The sequence below is a fragment of the Podarcis gaigeae genome (genome assembly GCF_964106915.1).
Source record: "Podarcis gaigeae genome assembly, chromosome: 3".
Lineage (NCBI taxonomy): Eukaryota > Metazoa > Chordata > Lepidosauria > Squamata > Lacertidae > Podarcis > Podarcis gaigeae.
The window spans coordinates 94,307,625-94,331,106 of record NC_139680.1 but is presented as its reverse complement, the minus strand read 5'-3'; the positions used below and the strand labels follow the sequence as shown (position 1 = coordinate 94,331,106).

Genomic DNA, 23,482 nt, shown 5'->3' with positions numbered 1-23,482 from the left:
TGCATCATCAGAAGTATAGTGTACCAAACAAGGGAATTAACAGTACTGTTAATTCTACCTTGGTCAGCCCACACCTGGAGTACTGTGTCCAGTTCTGGGTGCCACAATTTAATAAGGATATTGACAAGCTGGAATGTGTACAGGGGAGAGCAACCTACATGATCAAGGGTGTGGAACCAAGCCTTAAGAGGAATTGTTGAGGAAGTTGGATATATTTAGCCTGGAAATGAGGAGTCTGAGAAGAGATATGACAGCTGCCTTTAAATATCTAAAGCAGAGCTTTCCAGACTTTTCATGTTGGTGACACACTTTTTAGAAATGCATCATTTCACAACACAGTAATTCAGTTTTACTAGCAAACTGGGGGTTAAACTAACCACTTTCCAGCCCTGGAAGAAGCGTGGGGAGTGTTCACACAACACACCTACACACTGCAGCCAACACACTAACATGTCACAACACACAATTTCAAAAGATCTGATCTAAAGTGCTGTCACATGGAAGATGGAGCAAGCTTGCTTTCTCATGCTACAAATGCTAGGACCCAAACTAATGGCTTCAAGTTACAAGAACAGAGATTATGACTAAACATTAGGGAGACCTTTCTGACAATAAGAGCTGTTCAACAGTGAAATGGGCTCCCTCGGAAGGTGGTGGTCTTGCCTTTCTTGGAGCAGAGGTCTAGATGGCCATCTGTCATGGATGCTTTAGTTGAGACTCCTGTATTGTAGGGGGTTAGGCTAGATGACTCTTGAGGTCCCTTCCAACTGTACAATTCTATGATTCTGTGACTACTGCTGGCTGGGAGAAATGCACCTGGAGAAATGCAGCCTGGTGAGCAGCCAGAAGGTTGTTTGTTCCCAAAGAGCAACTGTAAGAACTTTGTCACAGCTGCAGCTGAATTCAAGGAGAAGTCCCCTTTGTTCGCAATTCATTAGTAGGTGGCAGTTGTGTTGTAGTGAGAGCACAAATACTACTCATGAATGTATAGAGTGTGATACGTGGTGTGCCTTGGATTTTTATATATTATTCTTATTGAATTATTGTACTGTACTTATGTGTTTGTATTTGTTGTAGTTACTGCATTGTATTATATTAATCTTTGCACCACTTTGGGGGGGGGGGGGGCCTTGGCCAAAAAGCGGTATTGAAATAAACTTATGATGATGAAGAACTTAATTGGAGAAAGCTAAGTTGCCAGTTCACAAACTAGCAAATCCATGAAATAGTAGAAGACAAGCAGGGAAATGAATATTATAAATTTTGTTATATTTCTCATTTTCAGATTTTCCTACCAAAAGAAAACTAAAGATCAACAAGAACTGCACCAAGTGGGCCAACACCTCAATCCAACAACAGCAAGTCATGCAGTAAAAGAAGCTGGGATCCTGGAATATTTCTAATCAGCTGTTTGGAGGGCAAGGGGGAGCAGTGAGATTGGATGCTCTAATAGAGGGTAGGATTACCAGGGTTCACACATGCAGCTTCAGGTGTGATCAGTGGCTGTTTGCATGCACAATTGCCCACACAGGGAGGGATATACACAGAGAAGCCTGTTAAAGAAGATAAGCAGCCTAGCTGTATTAGGTGCAAGTAACTATGTTATTTATTAACTGTTATAGGAGTATTGGTAAAGTGTATGGAACTTGGCTTTCCTACAATGTTCAGCCAGCTGCTTCATAGTAACTAATAATGACATCCAGTTGCTGTTGTTTTGAAAAGTTATAAAATGTATATTTTCTGTTTATTAGTATTTGTTTATGGTCTCTAGGGTTGCCATATGTCCAGGTTGGCTGGTTTTTCATAGATTTGAGACTGGCCATCCAATGCTCATCTCAAATACTAGCTAATGCATCTTTTCAGTTTTCATAACTGTTTATATCTGTATCTATAACTACATATACATATATATCTATGCATACAGATATATAGTTTGTATTCCATGCAGAAATGTGCACACATGTGCATGTAGCATTCTGGAAGAACAAATCAACTCCCCACCTTCCACTGTTACAGCTGGTGAGAAAATAGGAGTCATCTCAGATATGATTGACATGGAAGCAATAATATTCATAGAGATAGGAAAATGCTTTAAAGTCAGAACAATGCTATTGCTTTTTACCTCCATTAGCTGGAAATGGTGGCTGCCCAGAAAAAAAGAGTTTAGAAATCCAGAATTTTAGAGTAGTTGGGTAGCAATTCTGGGTGGTTTGTCCACCAAGAAGCAAAACATACCAAAAGACAAAAATTTAGGGTTTTTTTCTAGCTCAACGCTTACTTCATGTGAATAAATACGGTTTTTAAAACTTTTTAAACATATAGAAATTACTCTGTATGGCCAATACAAGATAAAAACTAGATATCTGGGCTAGCTAATGGCTAAAGTGATAAGCCAAGAATCTGAATCAATTTCCCCAAGTCTGGTGCTCTCCAGATGTTTTGGACTACAACTCCCATCTGCTTCAGCCAGCATAATCAGACATGATGGGACTTGTAGTCCAAAACCTCAGTAGGGCACCCAATTGGGGAAGGGGATTTAGTTAAACTGTAGTTCATATGGCAACCCTAAAGGTGTGACTATAAACAAATACCAAGATGAAAGGTTCTTTTCATGAGCATTGACTAAGTTATACATCAGAGGAAGGGGGAGAAGGAGGAAGGAATGCACAAACCTGAAACTCAGCTCTGTCTTGCACATTATGGTTTTCTGTTACAGTTGAATACACCAACCACATTCTGGTGTAACAATAAACAATGGTTTATCACTACAAAAGTTAACTTAGCCTCTTGTGGCTCAAGCACTCATCTCTCTCCTCCTCCACTCACACCACCAGGAGAATGAGTTCAGAAGCTTTTATTCTGCTTTAAACATAGTTTACCATCATGTCCAAAATCAGACAAACTGTTTGGTCTCAACTATGTTTAGCTGAAAGTCAGCATATGTCTATGAATTATGAAGCTATTTTGTTTCAGCGAACTATGGTTAAGATCAGGCATAGGCAAACTCGGCCCTCCAGTGGTCAGGGATGATGGGAGTTGTAGTCCCAAAACATCTGGAGGGCTGAGTTTGCCTACGTCTGGTTAAGATTAATAATAGTTTAGGGTTCAGGTGTAATGCTAAACTATGTTGCAAGTTCTTCACAGCCATGTGAGCTTCTTTCATCCCTATAATGATAAAACAATGAATTGGGCCAGTATGTGGCCCTCATCATTCTTAAGAAGCATTTTAAACACCACTCTTAATTCATGCAGGAAGCAAGCCCATGATTGGCCCTGCTTTTCTCCCTTCTAGTCCTAAACTACTGCTTTTAGCTGACCATCAAGCTGATGGGAAGTGTCTAGCTGAAATGTTGCTGTCTGGATAAAAGCAATGTGGTCATCCACCTCACTTTCTCTGTGATGATGTCAGGTGTTGCCACTGACAGGCAGCAGACAGCAGGATGAGGTAATTTTGACTGCTTCCTGGAGGAGGCACAACACAGTGGAAGCCAAGGTATGAGCTTTATGTATATGATTTTTCCTACAGATTAAAATGATAGGTTTTTTTTAATTCAGCAACAAATATATTATGCTATACACAGCAAAGTGACATATATGACTTAATTTATTGTTGTCTGCTTTCTAAGTCTTATTCCTGCCTTGCTAAAGTTGGTTTATGGGCTTAGGGAGATAAAAATATTATTTGAAACCTGAACACTTATTCAAGAGTGAGCTCATACTTTGAATGCCTAGCCAGAAATGGAATGGACACACTCGTCAGAATTAATTATCATGTATTTGATTTAACTGGCCCTTCAATTAGATTGTAAGAAAAATTAATTCATGATCCTAAGCAAATTTACTCAGATAATAAGCCTCACCAAGTTTAATGGTACTTAGTCTGTAGTAATATGCTTAGGACTACAGCAATACAGGGCGATTGTATGCATGATGACATTTCACCCCAGTCCCTGGATATCCTCAACCAGTTGTTTCATGCAGGCGTTCCAAAGAATGGAGGCCAGGACCTGTGTCCAGCCCACCCCCACCCCCCACCCCGCAAAGCTGTCACTAGAGCAATAAGAAATTCCTTAGCATCACCTTCTAGAAACAACATTCCAGATAGGTCAGCTTCTAGCTGAAATTGTTGATCCCACCACTGCTACCTTTTTGCTGCACATTTGCTTTATTTGTATGTTATAAAATAGAATAACTGGGCTGAAGATTTCTCATTCTGAGCTGACTGGAAGCTTTATTTATCATGCTTAAAAATAATACTAAAGAAACAAATGGGATTCATTTGAAAGTTCTTGTTGCTGCTTGTTTGCTAGTGACTCATATCCAAAATTGTTCTCTACTAAGGTTTCTGATCTGTAGAAATGAATAGAATGGTTCCAATGTGAAAATCATGCCTGAGACCAAATGGTATGTTGAGCTTCTAAAAGTCTTTTTTGTATGAGAGATAAGATACAGAAGTTCTCACATAAAAGTAAAGCCCTTATTAGAAAAAAAAACCTAAGCAATTCTGCATGTATTTTATTTATTTCTTCTATATTTGGGAGTTCTTACTTCAAATTAGGCATCCAAAATCATTTATCATGCAAATTGGAGCAGAGGATTATTTGTGTCTTAAGAAATTTGGATATAAATTTGTCCTTAAAAATATATTTCATAGCTTTTTTTCTTTTTTCAATGTTTCTTGGACAATTTTATTGTATAGCATAATTGTATTTCTCATTGTTTCCACTAAACAATCTTCAAACATAAGTTTTATAATTACACATACCTTAAAGGTGCTATATATGCATGAAAGCATGGTGAAATTATGAAAGTTCATACTTTAAAAAATAAATCATTATGTTTTATGCTACAATATAGTATATTTATTATTTTATTTATTTAATCATTTAATCCTACACTTCAAACAAGGAGTTCACACAAGGCTATCTGCTCTTCTCATTTTTATCCTCACAACTCTTGAGGTAGGCTGGGCTGAGAGATAGTTAAGTATAGGTTACCCACTGACCTTCATGACTGAGCGGCACTTTGTACCCCGGCCTTCCCAGTCTAACATAGTCCAATGCTCTACCACACTACTTCTCAATATATCTCAGAGTATATAATACTAAAATTGTTTAAAATACAGTGGTACCTCTGGATGCGAACGAGATCTGTTCCGGAGCCCCGTTCGCATCCTGAAGTGAACGCAACCTGTGTCAGCGTGTTTGTGTGCAGGTCGCGATTTGCCGCTTCTGCGAATGTGCATGACGTCATTTTGACCATCTGCGCATGTGCAAAACCCGGAAGTAATGCACTCTGTTACTTCCAGGTCACCGCAGCATGCAACCCGAAAATACTCATCCCGAAGCTACTTCAACCCAAGGTATGACTGTCTTGGTTTGGAGGAAGGAGAGCAGAGCAAAAATAAGAAATTTCCCTCTCTTTATGCCCTGCTTCTGAATTTCCCACCCACATGCTGTTACTTGAGGTTTGTGCATTGTGAATTTACCTGGACTTTGTCACACGCTCCCTCCCCCGCCTTCATTCTAAAAACATATTGTCTGATTTGGTCATGTTTTCTCTCATAAAATCTGCAGTGATTGTGAACACTTGGCTGCATCTTTTCAAACATATCCTCCTGTCAAACCAGCCATCACCTCAACATTTTATGTATTTTTCTTATCAATTCCTTGCCTAACCTTCCCTGCCATTGTTTTCCTCTCCGTGCATGATAAGGGTGAGTGTTTTCCTATAATATTTCTAATACTTTCTGATGGAACCATTTCAATCGGTTTTCATGCCTGGAAGTGCAGAAACAGTGCTGGTCACCCTAATGAATGACCTATGCTAGAGGAAAGACCAAGAGAGTACAACAGTTCCCATTTTTCAGACCCCATGAATTTCAAGATGTGAACAAATGTGTCCTTCTGGAAAAGCTCTGAGTTGGGAGTTAGACATTCTAACCTATCTGTAATATTGTTTCCAGAAGGTGATGCTTGGGAATTTATTCTTGCTATCATAGCATTTTTGCTGGGGGCCCCACAAGTCCTGACTTCTATGCTTTTGAACACCTGCATGAAACAACCTGGCTGAAGATATCCCGGGATCTAGTGTTAAATGTCATCAATATACTGATTACTTCCAACTCTACTTCTCCTTTACATCTGAGTCAAGTAAGGTAGTAGAAGTGCTGAATCAGTGTCTGAAATCAGTAATAGGCTGGATTAGGGCCAATAAACTGAAGCTCAGTCTTGGCATGATAGTGGTTCTGTGGGCAGGTGGTTTACCTGCTCCAGGTAAAGATGTCTGACCTGTTATGGATGGGATGACACTCTTGCTAAAGGATAAGCTTTGCATTTCAGGAGAAGATGCTGATAATGAGGGTCCCAAGCATTCCACCCACTTAAAAAGCCCCACTGCTTCCTAGTTCCTAGCTGAATGTTCTGAGCGCATTCAAAGTGTTGGTGCTTACCTTTAAAGTCCTACGCTACTTGAAAGCAGGAAGGAATGCATGTCCCTGCATCAAACTACCCAATAGCATTAAGGTGATCTTTGAAAGCACTCCTCAAGATGCCCCAAACAGAGTCAGATTTAGGGCAGCACAACCAAAGGGGGTGCCAAAGGGCATCACAACTATGGCATAGTACATGCACAGAATGGAAGGTGAGAGGTGAGGGGGAGCCAATTTTTGACTACTCACAGGGTGCTGATGGAATTTGAAAGACCAAAGTCCGCCCCTTCCCCAAAACTGAAGTAAGGTCAGTGGTGACAAGGGAAAAGGCCTACTCAGTTGTAGTCCTTCCTGTCCATGGAATTCTCTACCTAGGGAACTTTGCTGGGCTTCTACATTGTTGTTGTTCATGTGTGTCTGCATGTGAGTGTGCCACGTGAAGACTTTTTATTTTATTTTTGCAGACGTTTTAAATGGTTTAGCTGCTGCTTTTAACTACTCTTTCACTGATAGTGGTGGGTAGTTTCCAGCCCTCAGGCTAGTTAGGCCCACCAGGACTGTTCATTTGCCCTGTGAGGCCATTTCAGCCAAGCCTTCCCCTCTGTCCTACAGATAAAGACATGAGTTTCTGCAGACACTGTGTATCAGCTAATTGTTGGCCCTTGCAGAAACGTTGTAATATCAGGTGAGTGGCAAACAGGCAGCCTATTGGAAGCTTGCAATCAGGACCTGACTACAGTAGTACTCTCCCCATCAGCAGCTGGCATTCAGAGGTTTGTATCCTTTGATGGTCTTATAGTGTATGATTTTTTTCTAATCCTCTTCTAAAGTCATTCGAGTTAATGGTCATCACTACATCTTGTGAGAGTGAATTCCATAGTTTAACTGTCTGCTGCTTGAAGAAGAATTTTCTTCTGTCTGTCCTGATTCTTCCAACATTTGGCTGCATTGGATGGTCACAGCTTCTAGTATTATGAGAGAGGGAGAAAAGCATCTCTCTATCCAGTTTCTCCACTCTCATCTGCTATGCCTCTATCACGCCCCCACTTTTCATACTTGTTGGAATTGTCTGCGTTGGTGCCTTCAGTATTTTACCTTTAAGAAACTCCCATTCAACTTGGGACTACTTTTTTATTCGAGTATTCCTGACTATGGGATTTCACCCACTAGTTCCTTAAAAAGTGAAAACTTATTATGCCAATAAAGTCCGAATGAATTAATGAATGAATAAGTGAAAACTTATTAAGATCCTCACCTATTGACACAATCTTCAACATGGCTACTCAAAATTAACTTGTGTTGAGTTCATAACCCATTATCTGGAAATAAGTCACACTGAGTTCAAAAGGACTTCCTTCTGAATAGAAAAGTATAGGATTGTGCTGCAAGTCACACTTACTTCTTTTAGACTGTAATCCATAAGTCTTGCAAGCAGTTACACAAGAATGAAACTTTAAAATAGTTCATTAAAATAGTCCTGGGTTTAAAATATATTTTCCTGTTTCCTGTTTTGCTTATTTTTCTTTCACTTTGTTTAAGATTAGGCAGAGAGAACAGATTTCTTTAGGTAATACTAATCTCTAATGCCTTTTGCCAAGCAGGCTCCAAATACACAAGGCATCCTAAGAAGCCTTTCTAAACTCTGCCATGTGATATTAAGGCTATTGAAGGGCACTAATGTGTTTGTGTGTGTGTGTGTGTTTTTAAGGGGCTGGGAGATGAAGAAGCAGTGAAAGTTAAGCTACATGTGACAATACTTTTTTATGTCATGTGTATTGTTTTAACAACTACAAATAGCAGGAACTGAGAGGCTGAGAACTGCAGCAGATTTAGGGGGGTAACGCTTTTTAAAAACTTTGGAAAACTATAAAAATGTATTCATTTTTTGGGAATTTTCTGACAGATAATGTTTAGACTGCACTGCTCAATGTTTTGTTTTAGTATATTGATACTAGATTTTTATTGATGGCATGTCTTTCAACTTTATTTGTGCATTTGTGCATTGTGGATATTATGCTTTTTTACTTTGCTGCTTATTTTTTAAAATCCTTAGACATTTACAATATATAAATCGAATAATTAATTAAATAATTAATTAAAAACAAATCTTTCCCTCTGCCCCAGACCTAATGAAGATTGTCCCTCCAAAGCTGATATTTGCATCAAGAGGAGGAACTCCCAGTGTAAGACTGAACTGAAAAGAGGTTGGTTGGGAAATTATAAAAATGGATAAGGGAGATTATGGAGCGAGTTAGAGTGGTAGATGTTATTGGGAAGGGAAAGGAATGAACTATTAAAAGCAAGTGGTGGATGCAAGACAATTCTGGAGGAATGATATGAAGAAAGGACAGGACAGAAACAGAAGAGGTGGGTGGGGGGAAAGGAATAAATGTAAAATAAACACTATCCTTCCTCTTAATTACAAAGCTAAGAATCTGAAGCTGGGATCCCCTCAAGCAAATTAAAGGTCATTTGCTCATCGCACAAATATCTGCTTTAATGAAAATAAGAAGGACTGATGCATGTTCACTTGGAAGACTGCACTAATAAGTGATCAGTTTCATATATTAACAAAACATCGGAGATACAACACTTCTGCATATACTCTCACATTGCCCAATGTCACCTCAAATGCAATGCTTTTCAATGAAAGCACCACACATTCATCAGTGAGTCATCAAGCTCTGAATCATCACAATGTGAGAAATAAAAAAGGATGTGAACCAATGCTATGGATTGTTTGCATTTGCTTTTACCTAATTTGAATGTGTTTTGGAATGTCCTAGTTCTTCCACAATGGATTTGAACCTCACAGGGCAGAGTACAATATTAGCAATGAATGCTTCTGCGCGAAAGATTAGTGGGAAAGTGGTTGTGATCATGAAAAGCAATAATTCATATAAATAAGTGGAAAATAACAGTAAATAGAGCCCAGGTTAGAGCAAGAGAACACTGCTTTTTCCAATAAAATGGATAACTATCTTCATAAACACAGACAGAAATTTATCTTAAAAGTTTATAAAGAAATCATAGAATCTTAGAGTTGGAAGGGACCATTTGTGGTTTGTGGTTGCCAGACCCCTTTAATCCCTCGATCAAGCAAGTCTTAAAATATAAACTAAGCTAGTTTACTCATGAAGTGATTTCCTGGTGGATGAACCATTATGAGAAACAAAGGAAAGGAGCCCTGAGGGAGACGGCAAATGTGTGGGGTCCGTCCCCTAGCACCAGCCTGCAGTTAGATGGAAGGACAAAAGCTGGAGTTTAGAGCAGAGTTTTCAGGGATGTGACCTAGAAGTAAAGCAGGAGAGAGCACAATGTTTGATTTCCATTTGAATCCAAGGCTGTGGCTATGGGACAAACAAGAGCCTTGTTGGGCGTTAATGCTGTGAACAACTCCAACGTAGGCTTGGGTTGTATATATGTGTAAATAAAGCAACTATCTTAAAGACACCACAGTCTCTGCTGTGCCTCGTTTCCAAAAGGAAACATTAACTCTGGGCAAGTGTCTTGAACCCCTGGAATCTTGCACTGCTCAGAGATTGGGGAGGCGTGCAGCAATATTATTAACCAATGAGATCAACATTTTCTTGCATGTTTTGGAACCTGACATGTGGCACAAAGACAAAACCTTGACACTGCAAGATAAGAAAGGTACTCAAGAATATTTTCCCACAAATCTGATACTAACACTTCAATCATGTTTGTGCAAACTTCTGGAAACAGAATAGCATGCCCTAGCGTGAGGGATGAGATACAAATACACCATCAGAGTTCCTAAGCACGTCAAACTAGGATGTTCTAGTTACCTGAGCATATTAATGTTCTGCTGCTAAATATGCGGTAACTGACAATTGTGAGCTTTTGGGATTCATAGGTAGGGGTTGTTTAGGGAAAACCCTCAAACTCTGCTTTTTCGAAAGTGGTCAAAAAGACATTTTCTCTCCCCCCTTCCCTGTGATTTTCTGGCCTGTACGTCACAGTTTTGGGAGGGCATTCTGTACACTTTCTTTCTTTCTTTCTTTCTTTCTTTCTTTCTTTCTTTGTTTCTTTCTTTCTTTCTTTCTTTCTATTTTTTTCTTGAGTGTAAGGAATTGAGAAGGTGAGAAGAAAGACAAAAGTGAGGAGGAATGAAAAGTTCACAACTGGGTGTGGATGTGCTTTCCATTCTGCCTCCTCCAACTTAATGCAAGAGCTGTTCTCTAGGATGTCCTGTTTTAGCAATCATAATAAAAAGGAAGTTGAAAACATACAAAGGATGGCCCTGCCTGCTTTATTTCTAGGGTGCACGTGAGACATTATCAATCACAGCAAATGCCTTCAGCCTATTGTTTGTGCAATTCATCATTAAAAACATGTACTGTGGTCAACCTTTGATAGAAACAAATGCATTCTTAACCAGGTTGCCTTATTTCTGGTTTGTGTGATCTGCTACCTGCCGTGTGCACCTGGCCCACTTTCAGCCGCATAGGTGACTTGCATGTGTGTGACCTGAAAAAGAGGTGAATAAAAGTCTTGCTTGCCTATGTGCCCTGGCCTGCCATCACCAATTCAATGGGTCAGTGGAAACAAGACTTCACATCTTCCCAAAGCAAGCTGGACAGACTAGGGCTTTGGAGGGGCAGCATGGAAGATAAAAGGCAACTCACTCGCTTTGCTGTCACTACCGCTCAATGAATAGGAGGCTTTACTGTCACCTATAAATGGCCCTGGATCGAAGTCACTTTTTCCACATGAGGCAGCAAAGTTCGAGCACAGTCCCTGCAAGTTCCTGCTGCTATTTTCTGGGACTGCGCTGGCCCCTCAGCTATGTGCCTAGGCATGGCAAGCCTCCTTCCATGCCAAATGCCCACCAGTCCATCCTGGGAGCTTGGTACCAAAAAATGTACGTCCCACTAAGCTCCCCTGAACTTTGCACGGGAGAGGCACACAGAGCCACTCACTGTGGCTCTTTTACTTCCCTTGTTTTATGAATAGAGGTGACTTCCAGGGCACGATACCTCTGCCTTTGTTAATTTCATGCCACACTAAAGTGGGAGCTGAGCAAATGCAGATGCAGTCTCCTTCCAATACACACTCTGCTCCCTAGAAGACGTTTTCCTGGCAATTGACCGAGTCCAATATCAGCAACACACCTGCCTCAGTAAAAGCCTCACTTTCCGGCTCATACAGATTTGCATTCCTCTCCAGTGTTTCCCTGGCGCACAACCCGCAATTTAACGCGTAGGCTGGATGGATGCAAGTGGCATTAGAAAGGATAAGAGCAGCAGGGGATAATGTGAGCTCCTCATGTGAAAGAGGCTATCTAGGACCCTCTGTCCCCTTTTCAGAGAAAACTCTGCCTCTTTTGCTGAATTTTTTGCCTGTCTATAGATGACATTTGGAGGCAGCTGTCCTCCAGTCACTTTTGTTGCAGAATTGCAAACATTCCCCCTTCGAGAGCTTTTAATAACACAGAGATTGTCAACCCCTGTGTTGCTAGACCTTGGAGGGTTGGGGTTTGCTCTAAACTTCTTGGAAAGATAATAATTTGAAGGAGAGCGCACGATAATTCTGCTGACTCGGGACAAGGCGGTCGCCTAGAAAACCTTGACTCTTCTTCCTGTTTCTCCCATCCGTCCCACTGTTCTTCCCTTTCCCCTGCTTTTCCTCTCGCTCTTCCATCGCTGCTTTCAAACAGTCGAGAGATACAAATCACGACGATTCCCTCCCCTCACCCCCCCCCGCTCCCCACAATTCACGTGCAATAAGGAACTAAAAGGGAATACTAAAGAAGGAGGGAAGCCAGGAGGGAAGATAGCAGCGCAAAATGCAATCGATCGATCGAGGAAAGGTACTCACATGACTGTGGAGCGAGCGGCTTTACACGGACTCTCAGAAAGCTGAAGGTCTCCTCTCTTTTTGTTTGTAGCTTGTCCTCTGCGCAGCTCCCGCAGCAAAGCGATCAAAAGCTGCAACACCGGTCGCTTTGCAAAAGGGAACAAACACGGGAGGGTTTGTATTACTCCAGATTCTTTCTTGTATGTAGCCTATAAATAGCGAACTTTTAGATGGAAGCAGCTAACAAATGAGAAGAGAAGGCGTAATTTTGCACGCAGAACCCCCCCTCCCCCCGCTTTCCGGGGCAGTTGCCGGAGCTGAAAGTTGTGAGTGTATTACAGCGAAGGAACTGGGCTTGATCGTGGTTATGAATGTAGAACGTGTGGGGTTTTTTGTTTTTTGTTTTGCTAAGCTAGTGGCATTCTGCCTCCCCTTGTTGACTTCTGGTGCCTGGCAAAAATGTATCCGAATATTGCCTATATATTTAGAATAATAATGGAGATGGGGAATTTGTATAAAGGGGGGCCCTATAAAGCATTAGCTTTCTCGTAGGTTGAACTTGACATTTTGAAAGCCTGTGTTCCATATATCCGTCATGAACCCAATGAGTGACCTTGAGCAAATCACCCTCTTTGAATCAGTCTTCCATCTGTGAAATGGGATTCACATGGCTATCTCACATGGCTGTTGAGAACACAGCAGGAGTATAGAAGTACTAATAATTGGTGAACTCATCCGCAGCTTATTTGGAATAGGAGTAGGAGAGAATAGATGCTACTGTACAGATGACCAATATCTTCTCACTAAGTAAACTTTGGGACCACACAAGCGTAGCGTTTGTCTATTCAGGCTAGAGTCACCATTGTTATTGGGCACTATTTGGTGGAATTGCCCTAACGTCTTCTGAGGATGGGACTCCTACTATCTTTCTTCTCCTTCATTTACGTTAATAGATTCTGAAGTATTGGCGTTTTCGCGGGGGGGGGGGAGCTTCCCCCTCATCAAGGCGGCCCGTGGCTCACCTCTGGGGGCCATTGATTTCCGAGAGCTGGAGGGACTGGCTCCCTGTCAGCGGCGGAGCTGCCGCTGCTAAGGATCCTGAGCCCTGCAGCTCCGAGAGGGGTTTCCTCCCCGTGACAGGTAGCTGTCAGAGCTGCCCGGGTAGGAAGTGCTGACCTGTCTAAAGAAATGCATCTGCGTCTCTGAGAATTTTCCGGACAGATGTTGCCAGTTCACTCCGAGGAGGCTTCCATCAATTTGCGCACACTGAGTGGAGTTGATGACTGTTTGGGTTTGGCAGCGGCGGGGAGTTGTGTGTGTGCGTGGATGTGTGCGTGATGCCATCAGACATCCTGTGGCACAGACTCTCTGGGAAATGTCCGCTCCTATACAACAGGGCTTCTCAAACTCCCTCGCAGCCAGGCTGTGCCCCACAAAAACAAACGCTGGAAAGTCATGGGGAAAGATGACTTTGAGTTCGTTCCCCTTTGGGCTTTTCTCAGCTTAGCTCCTTTTAAAATTATACTTTTTATCTTTCTTTTCTTCCTGCTTCTTCCAGACTTTCTTTCTTTCTTTCTTTCTTTCTTTCTTTCTTTCTTTCTTTCTTTCTTTTTCTGAAGTTTGTGTCTTCCTCTCTTTTTGTCTTCTCCCTTTCCAGATTTTCTCTTTTGCTTGTCAATTTTCTCTTGCTTTTAATTACTGACCTAGCTTATTTCACAGCTCCCAAGGAAAAGCATGCAATATCACGGAGGTTTTAAGGTACATCAGTGAACATCTTACTCATTTTAGGTCAAAGGCATAATTCATTCTTTGAAAATTATGGTTCTTGTATTCAAGCCACCAACCCATGAACCTGGTTTCAAAGCAGGTGGCAGTAAATATAATAAATCCATATGGGTATTGTTATTTTTTCAAAGAGACAGAAAGATGCTTACTTTGACACTTAGCAACTTGGATTCCATTTAGGATTCTCAAATGATTCAAGGTTATGGTCCTGTGCACAGTTACAGGTAAGTAACTGCGTAGGGCTGTGACTTTAAAGTAGTTTAAAATATGAAACATGACTCCCACCCAATTGTCAAGTCTTGGAGAGAACATACACCCAGGAAACGTGTACATGTGTGTATGCAACATCAAAGAAGAATATGTATGGGCATATTTAGGGTTTGTGAACCCCTTGACCCAAAATAAACATGCGTTTTTATACGTTTAAAAACCTGATCAGACATAACTTCTGACATTATTAAGATGAGCATTTGATGATTTATAAGCAGGAGGAACTTTAAAAGAGGAATTTTGTAAAATGTCCAGTTGCCTTTTTATATATATATCCCCCTTCATTTTCTCTCTCTTTCAGACAGAGAGATTTGGGGGCAGGACACTGATCATTGAATAATCCTGTTTGTATGGAACTTGTTAAATAGGATAAATAGGATATTCATCTAATTAATAAACACCACAGTGACTCACACTGATTTACACAGGATTTAGTATACATTTTTGCATCCTTGAGAATGTGTTTTGTGCCAACAGAGGGAAAGCCGGCCTTCTTCTTTAGTAAACTTTTTGTTGGCCGATAATCTGAATCTATCTATAGGACCAAGGTCAAGTAACTACTAAAACAAAAACCCCTCTTGTGTTATGAGGAAAACTGTAACTGTAACACCCTCTTCCCATTTGGGAGAAGGGGGGAGAAGAATTCCTGTTTTCTCTCTGTGAACCAAAGGACAGAATAACACGCAGCAGCCTCCACATTAGAACAATTCACCTTTTACTCATCTCTTATTTATTTATTACATAAATAACAGCCTCTTTAGAACTTACTACCTTGTGTTCTTTCACTAAATAAGAATATACCCAACTTTAATGCTGCTTCTCCACCCACTACTTACCATTTGCAAGATCTGTATTAAATGTTTATAAGACCATACTGCACCTAACAGGACTTGGTTCATTTTGAACAGCAGGTTCGTCTTGTGTGCTGCTAAGCCTTGTATAGCTTAGCTTTGTAGCCTCCCCCCCCCCCCCCCCGCCGCCATGCTCTTTTCCAACTACAAGTCAAGTCTAAGGAAACCTAAAAATTAATGCTTTAATACTCCAAAACTGTGTGTGTGGCCAGTGTTTAACTTGCAATAATTATGCAGAATTTCAGTTTATTCTTCATGCAGAATACAAATTAAAACACCTCACTTGCAAATATTTTGTGATGAGATATTAGAACGCAAATGAAAGTTTAAAAGTTTTTATGCAGGCTTGTGCTAATGTTATTCTTGATAAAAGCTGGAAAATAGAGAGCAGATTATTAACTGGAAATGGATTATTATTTGGGTGTAATAAAAATGAAGGAAAAGGGCAATAACTCTGGTAGAGCACATGTTTTTGCATACAGAAGGTCCCAAGAGCATCTCTAGCAAGAAGGACATGTAATGAGGAGACGGGGACCTCAGACTCTGGAGACCTGCTGCCAGTCAGAGTAAATAATAATGGCTAGATGGACTAATGGCACAGGGAATCTGCAGCCATCCAGATGTTGTTAAACTACTTCCATCATTCCTGATCACTGACCATGATGGCTAGGGCTGATGGAAGTTGGAAATCAGCAATATCTGGAAGACTATGACATGTGTCCATAAGATAGGCTGGGGATGGCTGGAGTTGTGCATGCTGTTAGGCAAAGAGGAGGTGTGGAAGGGTTAAAGGAGATAATTGCAAGAAAAAGTAGTTTAAGAAAGGGAGAAGGAAATAACGATAGGATGGAGGAAAGACTAATGTGGGAACATTGAAAGAACTGGGAATAAATTTGAGGGAACTCAAGGAGGTATGTTATGCAGAATAAATGCAGGTTGTCCTGCCCTATGTCTGTTGAACCTGGGATTTTTTCACCTAGAATCCCTTTTATTGAAAATTAAAGGATGAAAGCCCATCAACCTAACTAACTTTATCAAGAACTATGGGCAAAGTTTAATCACATTGGCCATCACAGTTTAAAATAGCGGCATGCATTTGTGAACAAGCCATGGGAGATTTTTTTCATATATATCACCCGATCTCGCCTCAAACACTACTTTCAACAGAGGCAGCTGTGTAAAATTTCACTCATTCTACACAAGGTTAATACAAAATAAAACTGAAATCTAACTAAAAATACTTAGAAACACAGAGCTCACAGAGCTGATCATGTGGGATGAAAATTTGTATATGATATAATGAATACCCCCCCATTACCTGCCAGTTCTCAAAGCATGCTTGGCTATTTCTTCCAAGGAATGAATTTTCCATGTTTTCCATACACAGATCCATAGATCCACCCAGAACCCCTAGTAATATGGATTTACATAAATGAGGTGCAGTCTGCTGTTATCACTAGACATAATGGCCAAACATATTGTGATGCACTTAGGGTGACTTGAATCCAGTGAGATCTTCTGCATTGTACTATATGTCGTGCAAAAAGGTACGGATTGTACTAGAATATGAAATAATCAAACTGGTTTCTTCTCTGAAACCAGAAACAGAAATCTATACTTTTCAAAAGTAACTGTATTGCAGAGGCAAAACTTTTCACAAGTCATCAAACTTCCAGACTCTTTCTCACACAAATTTGGACTAACACCTCCGTCAGCTCTAGGCAAATGAGGGGCAAAAGTTCTGAAACTGGACATTGCAATCCAGTACTAAAGTGTAACAGAAGTGCAAACAGCTCCTGTCCTCAGATCCAATTGAGACTGTTTTGTTATGGCTTGTTTTCTGAGTTTATTAACTTTTTACAGTCAATGAGCAATTAAAGATTGCAGGCACCCAAATATCATAATGATATTTCTTTCTTTCTATCCACCCATAATTTTTCCTCTCTCTGTGCTACTATGTATTTCTTTTTACCTTTCACTCGAGAATCGAGGGGTAAAAAGATGCACTGGGTGGAAAGATGAGAAACTTAATTGCAGGAATCTTTGTTTCAAGTGGATTTTTTTTAAAGCTTCTAATACTTTCTCAAGATAGTTAAAGAAATTGCTTTCAAAGTGTGCTGTTTAAACAAACTTGATGGAAAGGAAGTTGAAAATAAGTTACAGAGTTGGGCCAACCTGCTTTATTTATGGGGAACATGTGAGACATGGAGGGGGACCCTTTTATAGACAATCCTTTGATAGAAACAAATGTCATTTTCACTAGATTCCCTTATTTTTGGTTTGTGTGATCTGTTACCTGCCATGTATGCCTGGCCCACTTTCAGCCCCACAGGTGCCTTGCATTGTGTGCATAACTGTGTCTGACCTGAAATGCAGGTGAATAAAAGTCTCACCTGCCTACCTGCCCTAGCCTGCCAAGGTCAATTCAACGGGTCAGCGGAAACAAGGCTTCACGTCTTCCCCGACCGAGCGAGGACAGACTAGAGCTTTGAAGGGGCAGCGTGGAGGCTAAAAGGCAGCTCACTCGCTTTGCTGTCACTGCCGCTCATTGAAAAGGAGGCTTTACTGTCGCCTATAAATGGCCCTGGATCGAAGTCACTTTTTCCACATGAGGCAGCAAAGTTCGAGCACAGTCCCTGCAAGTTCTTGCTGCTATTTTCTGGGACTGCGCTGGCCCCTCAGCTATGTGCCTAGGCATGGCAAGCCTCCTTCCATGCCAAATGCCCACCAGTCCATCCTGGGAGCTTGGTACCAAGCAATGCGAATCCCACCACTCCCACCCCTCTGCCTGAACTTTGCACGGAGACGGAACGAAACACACACAGCCACTCACTGGGGCTCTTTCGCTTTCCTACTCCTGCCCTTCTTCTTTTATGAATAGAGGTGACTTCCAGGGTACGATGCCTCTACCTTTGTTAATTTCATGCCACGCTAAACTGGGATCAGAGCCCAGGTCCCGCAGATCTCAATTCTGCTGCACACCCTGCTCTCCATAAGGGTTTTTCTGTCCCTGGCAATCGATTATACCCCTTTTAAGCAACAGACCTGCCTCGGTAAAAGCCCCATTTTCCTGCTCAGATTTACATTCCTCTCCAGTCCTCCCTGTCCCACCGGCACAAAACCTGCAATTTAACGCGTAGGCTATATGCAATTTTTTGGGGGGTGGGTGGGTTACTTCATTGTGACGGAGGGGGATGCTTGGGAATGCTTGAAAAGCAGAGAAAGCGTATACATTTGGGAGGATACGAGGAAGCGCATGGGTACTGGCTAAGGTTCTTTTCGCACTCTTCTACAGGCTCCCTGGGGCCCTCTTTCCTCGTCTTCTGAAAGAGTGAACTTAAGCCTCCTTTGCAGAATTTGCAGCCTGTTTCTTTATCATATTAGGCGGCAGCTGCCCAGTGCCCACCAGTTATTTTTTGCTTGCGAAGTATCAGTGATCCCTCTAATCCTTGGGCTTTGGTTCTCATACGGATCTTATCCGTCCGATATTGCCCAATTTTAGGGAGAATGTCTAACTGCCACTATCAGGAGAATTGGAACGAAGCGACACATGGTCATTTTGCTGCTTGTTCTCAGCTGATTTAGACTCAGGAGACAAGGTAGTCACTTAGCAAACCTTTCTCTCTCTCTCCGTGGTGCCTTCCGTCACCCACTTTTCATTTACTATACCCCCCTCCCTTTTCATAATTGCTTTCCGCTCACCAAGAATACAAACCTTACACATTTTTGCGGGGCGGGGGTCATAGGGAGGTACTCACATGGCTGTGCGGCGAGCAGTTTACACGGACTCTCTGCAGCTTGGAGGTCTGCTCTCAGCTCGCTTTGATTGTAGCTCGTCCTCTGCGCAGCTCTCGAAGCAAAGCGATCAAAAGCTGCAACACCGGTCACTTTGCAAAAGGGAACAAACACAGGAGGGTTTGTATTACTCCACGTTCGTGTGTGTAGCCTATAAATAGCGAAGTTTTTGATGGAACCAGCTAACAAATGAGAGGAGAAGGCGTAATTTTGCGCAGGGAGCCCCCCTTTCTCTTTGGAAGATTAAACCCCCCCAGGCAGTTGCTAGGGCTGAAAATTGAGGGTGTATTGTAGCAAAGGAATTGGGTATGGTGGTGATTATGCATGTGTTTATTGAGGGTTGTTAGGGTACTGTCGCGCTTTCTCGAGACATGCGCGCGGGCGCGCGCGCGCACGCACACAAACCACATTTGCTTGAGATTGACCAGGGTTAGAATCTCTAACTGCACTTCAAAAGTTCTTAATGATAAAGGGATGGGGCTGAGAAGAGTGGGGTGAAGCACAAAAGGGTTGTTTAGGGAATGTGGCGGAATCAAGACTGAGAGTTTCTGGGACAGCTGAGTGAGGGATCTTTTAAATCAGCCCGTTCCTTTAATTCTGCTGAGGAACCTATAAGCCCAGAGGATGCATTATTATTGCAAAGCACTTCGCAAACTAAAATATATCTTTTATACAAAAATAATTTCCCTCCTACTTTTCTATTTTTAAGAGTCGGACACAGATCACTCTTTGTCCTTCTTATTATAGAACGACCCCCATCTCCTGAATTTGGGGGCATTTCGCTGACCAGTAACTTGGCACCAAGTAAACTTTTGGAACACACAAGCATAGCGTTTGTCTATGCAGCCTAGAGTCACCATTGTTATTAGGTACTATTTGGTGGAATTGCCCCTAACGTCTTCTGAGGATGGGACTCCTACTATCTTTCTTCTCCTTCATTTACGTTAATAGATTCTGAAGTATTGGCGTTTTCGCGGGGGGGGGGGAGCTTCCCCCTCATCAAGGCGGCCCGTGGCTCACCTCTGGGGGCCATTGATTTCCGAGAGCTGGAGGGACTGGCTCCCTGTCAGCGGCGGAGCTGCCGCTGCTAAGGATCCTGAGCCCTGCAGCTCCGAGAGGGGTTTCCTCCCCGTGACAGGTAGCTGTCAGAGCTGCCCGGGTAGGAAGTGCTGACCTGTCTAAAGAAATGCATCTGCGTCTCTGAGAATTTTCCGGACAGATGTTGCCAGTTCACTCCGCGGAGGCTTCCATCAATTTGCGCACACTGAGTGGAGTTGATGACTGTTTGGGTTTGGCAGCGGCGGGGAGTTGTGTGTGTGCGTGGATGTGTGTGTGATGCCATCAGACATCCTGTGGCACCGACTCTCTGGGAAATGTCCGCTCCTATACAACAGGGCTTCTCAAGCTCCCTCGCAGCCAGGCTGTGCCCCACAAAAACAAACGCTGGAAAGTCATGGGGAAAGATGACTTTGAGTTCGTTTCCTTTTGGGCTTTTCTCAGCTTGGCTCCTTTTAAAAATCATAGTTGTTTATCTTCCTGCTTATTCTAGATTCTCCTTTTTCTTTCTTGGCTCCTGCCGTCACACACACACACACACCATCCTTTTAAGTTATTGTGCTTTTGTCATTTCTTGCTCCCAGAGCTTTGCCCCTCTCTTTGACTTTCCTGAATTTGAGGAGTTTGCTTCTGCATCTCCAAAGCAGGGTAACCTATTCCCAGCTGTCCCCATCCCTTCTGGCTTCTGCAGGCAACGCGTGTTTTCGTCTGCCTCTATAGCAGTGGCGCACTGAGTGTCCATACCTAGGACCCATCCCCTGCTCCGGAGACCTTTGACATCCCTTCCAAACGGCCGCTTCCTGCTGCGCACAATGGATACACGCAGTGCTTATCTTCACAATGGCCACTGTGAGGATATGATCAAAGGTAGAGAAGAGATTGCTTTCAATCTCTAGCGTGTGTATATTAATTTATTGTGCATCATATATACCGATTCTGGATAATAAACTGTATGCCATAAACACACATGCTAAGAAGCGATGATTATGTCTTTCAGATGTTCGTGCACTGAGCGCTTTTTGCTTGGGAATGAAGTCTGTCACCCCGCTGCTCTTCCGTGCAAAAGGGTTCAGGAAGCAGGCTGGAGAGAGCCGTCCGCAGTCCCCTGCTGCTCCCCTCAGTGCTGGGCTGGGGATATTAAATCGTTACTTCTGGCAGGCTCCGAGATGCTCTCAAGTGGTTTTTAGTCTGGCGCTCTGGTCTATCCATATACATTTCCAATCTCATGGCTCATAAACTATTAGCAAAAGGATTTCATTATTCACCTTCTGTATCCTACAAAAGACAGAGGGGTAAAATATACTCCTGGTAACAATGAGAACTGAGCTAGGTTTAAATCACGCCGAGCTGGAGAGCGAAGCCTCCCGCAGTTTCAGGGTCCGTGTAAGCCTTCCCCTCTGTAGGTATGCCCATCTATCTAGCAATCTAGCTTTTCGGATGAAATTGTGTCCCTTTCCTCTTTTCTTTTTTCCCTTCCTTTTCCTTTTTTTTGCAGACGGTTGTGCACATTTGCTTTGCGCAGAGGCCATTGTTCAGGAGAGATCAAGTGGCGGGGAGAGAGGGAACCTTTTCTTGAAGCAGGGGGCCGAAGAGGAGCGTTTCACATTGTGCATGAAACGGGCGGGGGAGACTTCCAAAATAATCATTAGCAAAGCTGAATAAGGAACCGCAGAGCAAGCCCAAGCAGGTGCCAGGTGTGTCAAGAACGTGTGGAAGTTACTTGGCTCCTCGCAAGAATCTGATCGACCCAGCAAGCGCCCGAACACAAAGGCAAATGTTGCTGCTGCTGTCATTCCTCCAGACAACTGATGGGATAGTTTTCCAGGGAGCCCAGATAAGGAGCCCTCGGGCAAAGAGAGGGTCACCAACGCAATTTCGAGAGACTTCAAAGCTACCCGCCGATTTGCATTCGGACTGAAACATCACCAGGAAGCCATCGGGTTGCCTGTGCCCCCTAAAAGTGAGAAGAGAAGAGTTGGGTCATGCAAACTTGCAAACACAATGAAATGCTGTGGGAACACATGGAGGGCAGTGGGATGGGGGGCAGAGCAGGGCAACCAGAAAGCTCAGCCCAGAGGACATCCAGGGCTTTGGTTTCAGCTAGCACAGTCCAATTGGTCTCCTTTTATTCTTGAAATGGTCACTCGCCTAGCAAATGTATAGAAATAGAAGGCTCAGATATGTGTGTGCCCTCAAAGCGCGCGCACAGGCCCCTCGAAGTGCATCACCTGAGCAAGAAAGAAGAATAATTTCCAGAAAATAAAAGAGAGGCTCCCCGCGCAATGAGCCTCCTTTCCTTCTTCTCCTTGCTTCCCAATGGGCTGCAGCCACATTCACACTGACACAGGAAAAAGCAGTTGGGGAGGTTTAAAATCAGGAAAGGCAGCGGGAGAAAAGAGGCACTACCAACACTTAGCAATTTGGGCAGCGCACGCAACAAAAAAATTATTTGAGCGAAGTCTCAGGTCATTTTCAAGAAACAGGCCAATGTTCTCTAGCTGCTTAATATACATGGTGTGGGAAATGGCAGGAAAACCCACAGCGAAGGGCTAGAGCCATAAAGAAAGGAATCCAAATTACCACTTAATGTCCATATGTATTTGGGGGCCAAGGTGGGTAATGAAATAAGGTACACTTCAAAGATAAGGTTTTAAACTTTGTATAATGACCTCCTTTTTTTTGCATCTCAAGTCATTTAAATTGAGTGGGGGAGGGTGTTAATAGAGACTTGCATGATGCAGTGGTTTTAAATACATATATATATTATTTACAGGTACTAAATAACTGTGTGGGCTGAGTAATTAAGCACCGTGAGGGAAAGCAGCAAAGTGACTGACCTTGGGTGACTATTTAATATAATTAAGACCTCAACCTGCGAAATATCTGAATATATATATATATATATATATATATATATATATATGCTTTCGTAGATTTTCACGGGTACAGGAATGCAGGTTTTGGTGTCCTCGGGTGTCTTCCCGTGTAAAAGTTGGGGTGTCTAGGCGACGTTTCGACGAGGTCTCACTCGTCATCTTCAGGCTGGTGCTTTCAAGAAGCCGAAAGCACCAGCCTGAAGATGACGAGTGAGACCTCGTCGAAACGTCGCCTAGACACCCCAACTTTTACACGGGAAGACACCCGAGGACACCAAAACCTGCATATATATATATATATATATACACACACACCTGCTACACCTCTTTTGGAACACAACTATATTAACTGAAAGGGGCTGGTATGTGGTACACTCAACACTCTTTCTTACGACAGTTATTGTAAAGGGTTTTGTTTTGTTTTGCCCTGTTTCACTCACCACATTGATCAAAGGTGGATTAAAAAAGATCAGATCACATGAAAAGGTGTCTGTTCTGATCTCTCTGAAAATGCTAAACTGTTTCAGTGTTAGAGATAAGCCGTGGTGGCGTGACTTGCTGACACAAAGGTCGGCAAGGGTTACCTCAGAAGTTTTAAC

At 42.4% G+C, this 23,482-nt stretch overlaps 1 protein-coding gene across 13 annotated transcripts in view; it reads right to left on the bottom strand.

Moving 5' to 3' along the window:
* The window catches only part of ESRRG (estrogen related receptor gamma), a 472,603-nt gene extending 453,506 nt beyond the window's left edge, over positions 1-19,097 (bottom strand). For 8 of the 13 annotated variants that reach the window (XM_083733533.1, XM_083733526.1, XM_083733515.1 and 5 more), the window contains exons 1-2: positions 18,915-19,042; positions 12,272-12,396 (exon numbers count right to left, since the gene is read on the bottom strand). Coding sequence is in view for 2 of the 13 variants with exons in the window: in XM_083733516.1 (XP_083589642.1) it covers positions 12,272-12,396; positions 18,202-18,222 (146 nt within the window). In the remaining 11 variants the exon portion in view is untranslated. Of the gene's footprint in view, positions 1-12,271; positions 12,416-18,201; positions 18,233-18,914 lie in introns of those variants that run through there. The other 5 variants (XM_083733529.1, XM_083733539.1, XM_083733538.1 and 2 more) reach the window with 4 other exon arrangements.
* Between the last annotated feature and the right edge of the window lie 4,385 nt (positions 19,098-23,482).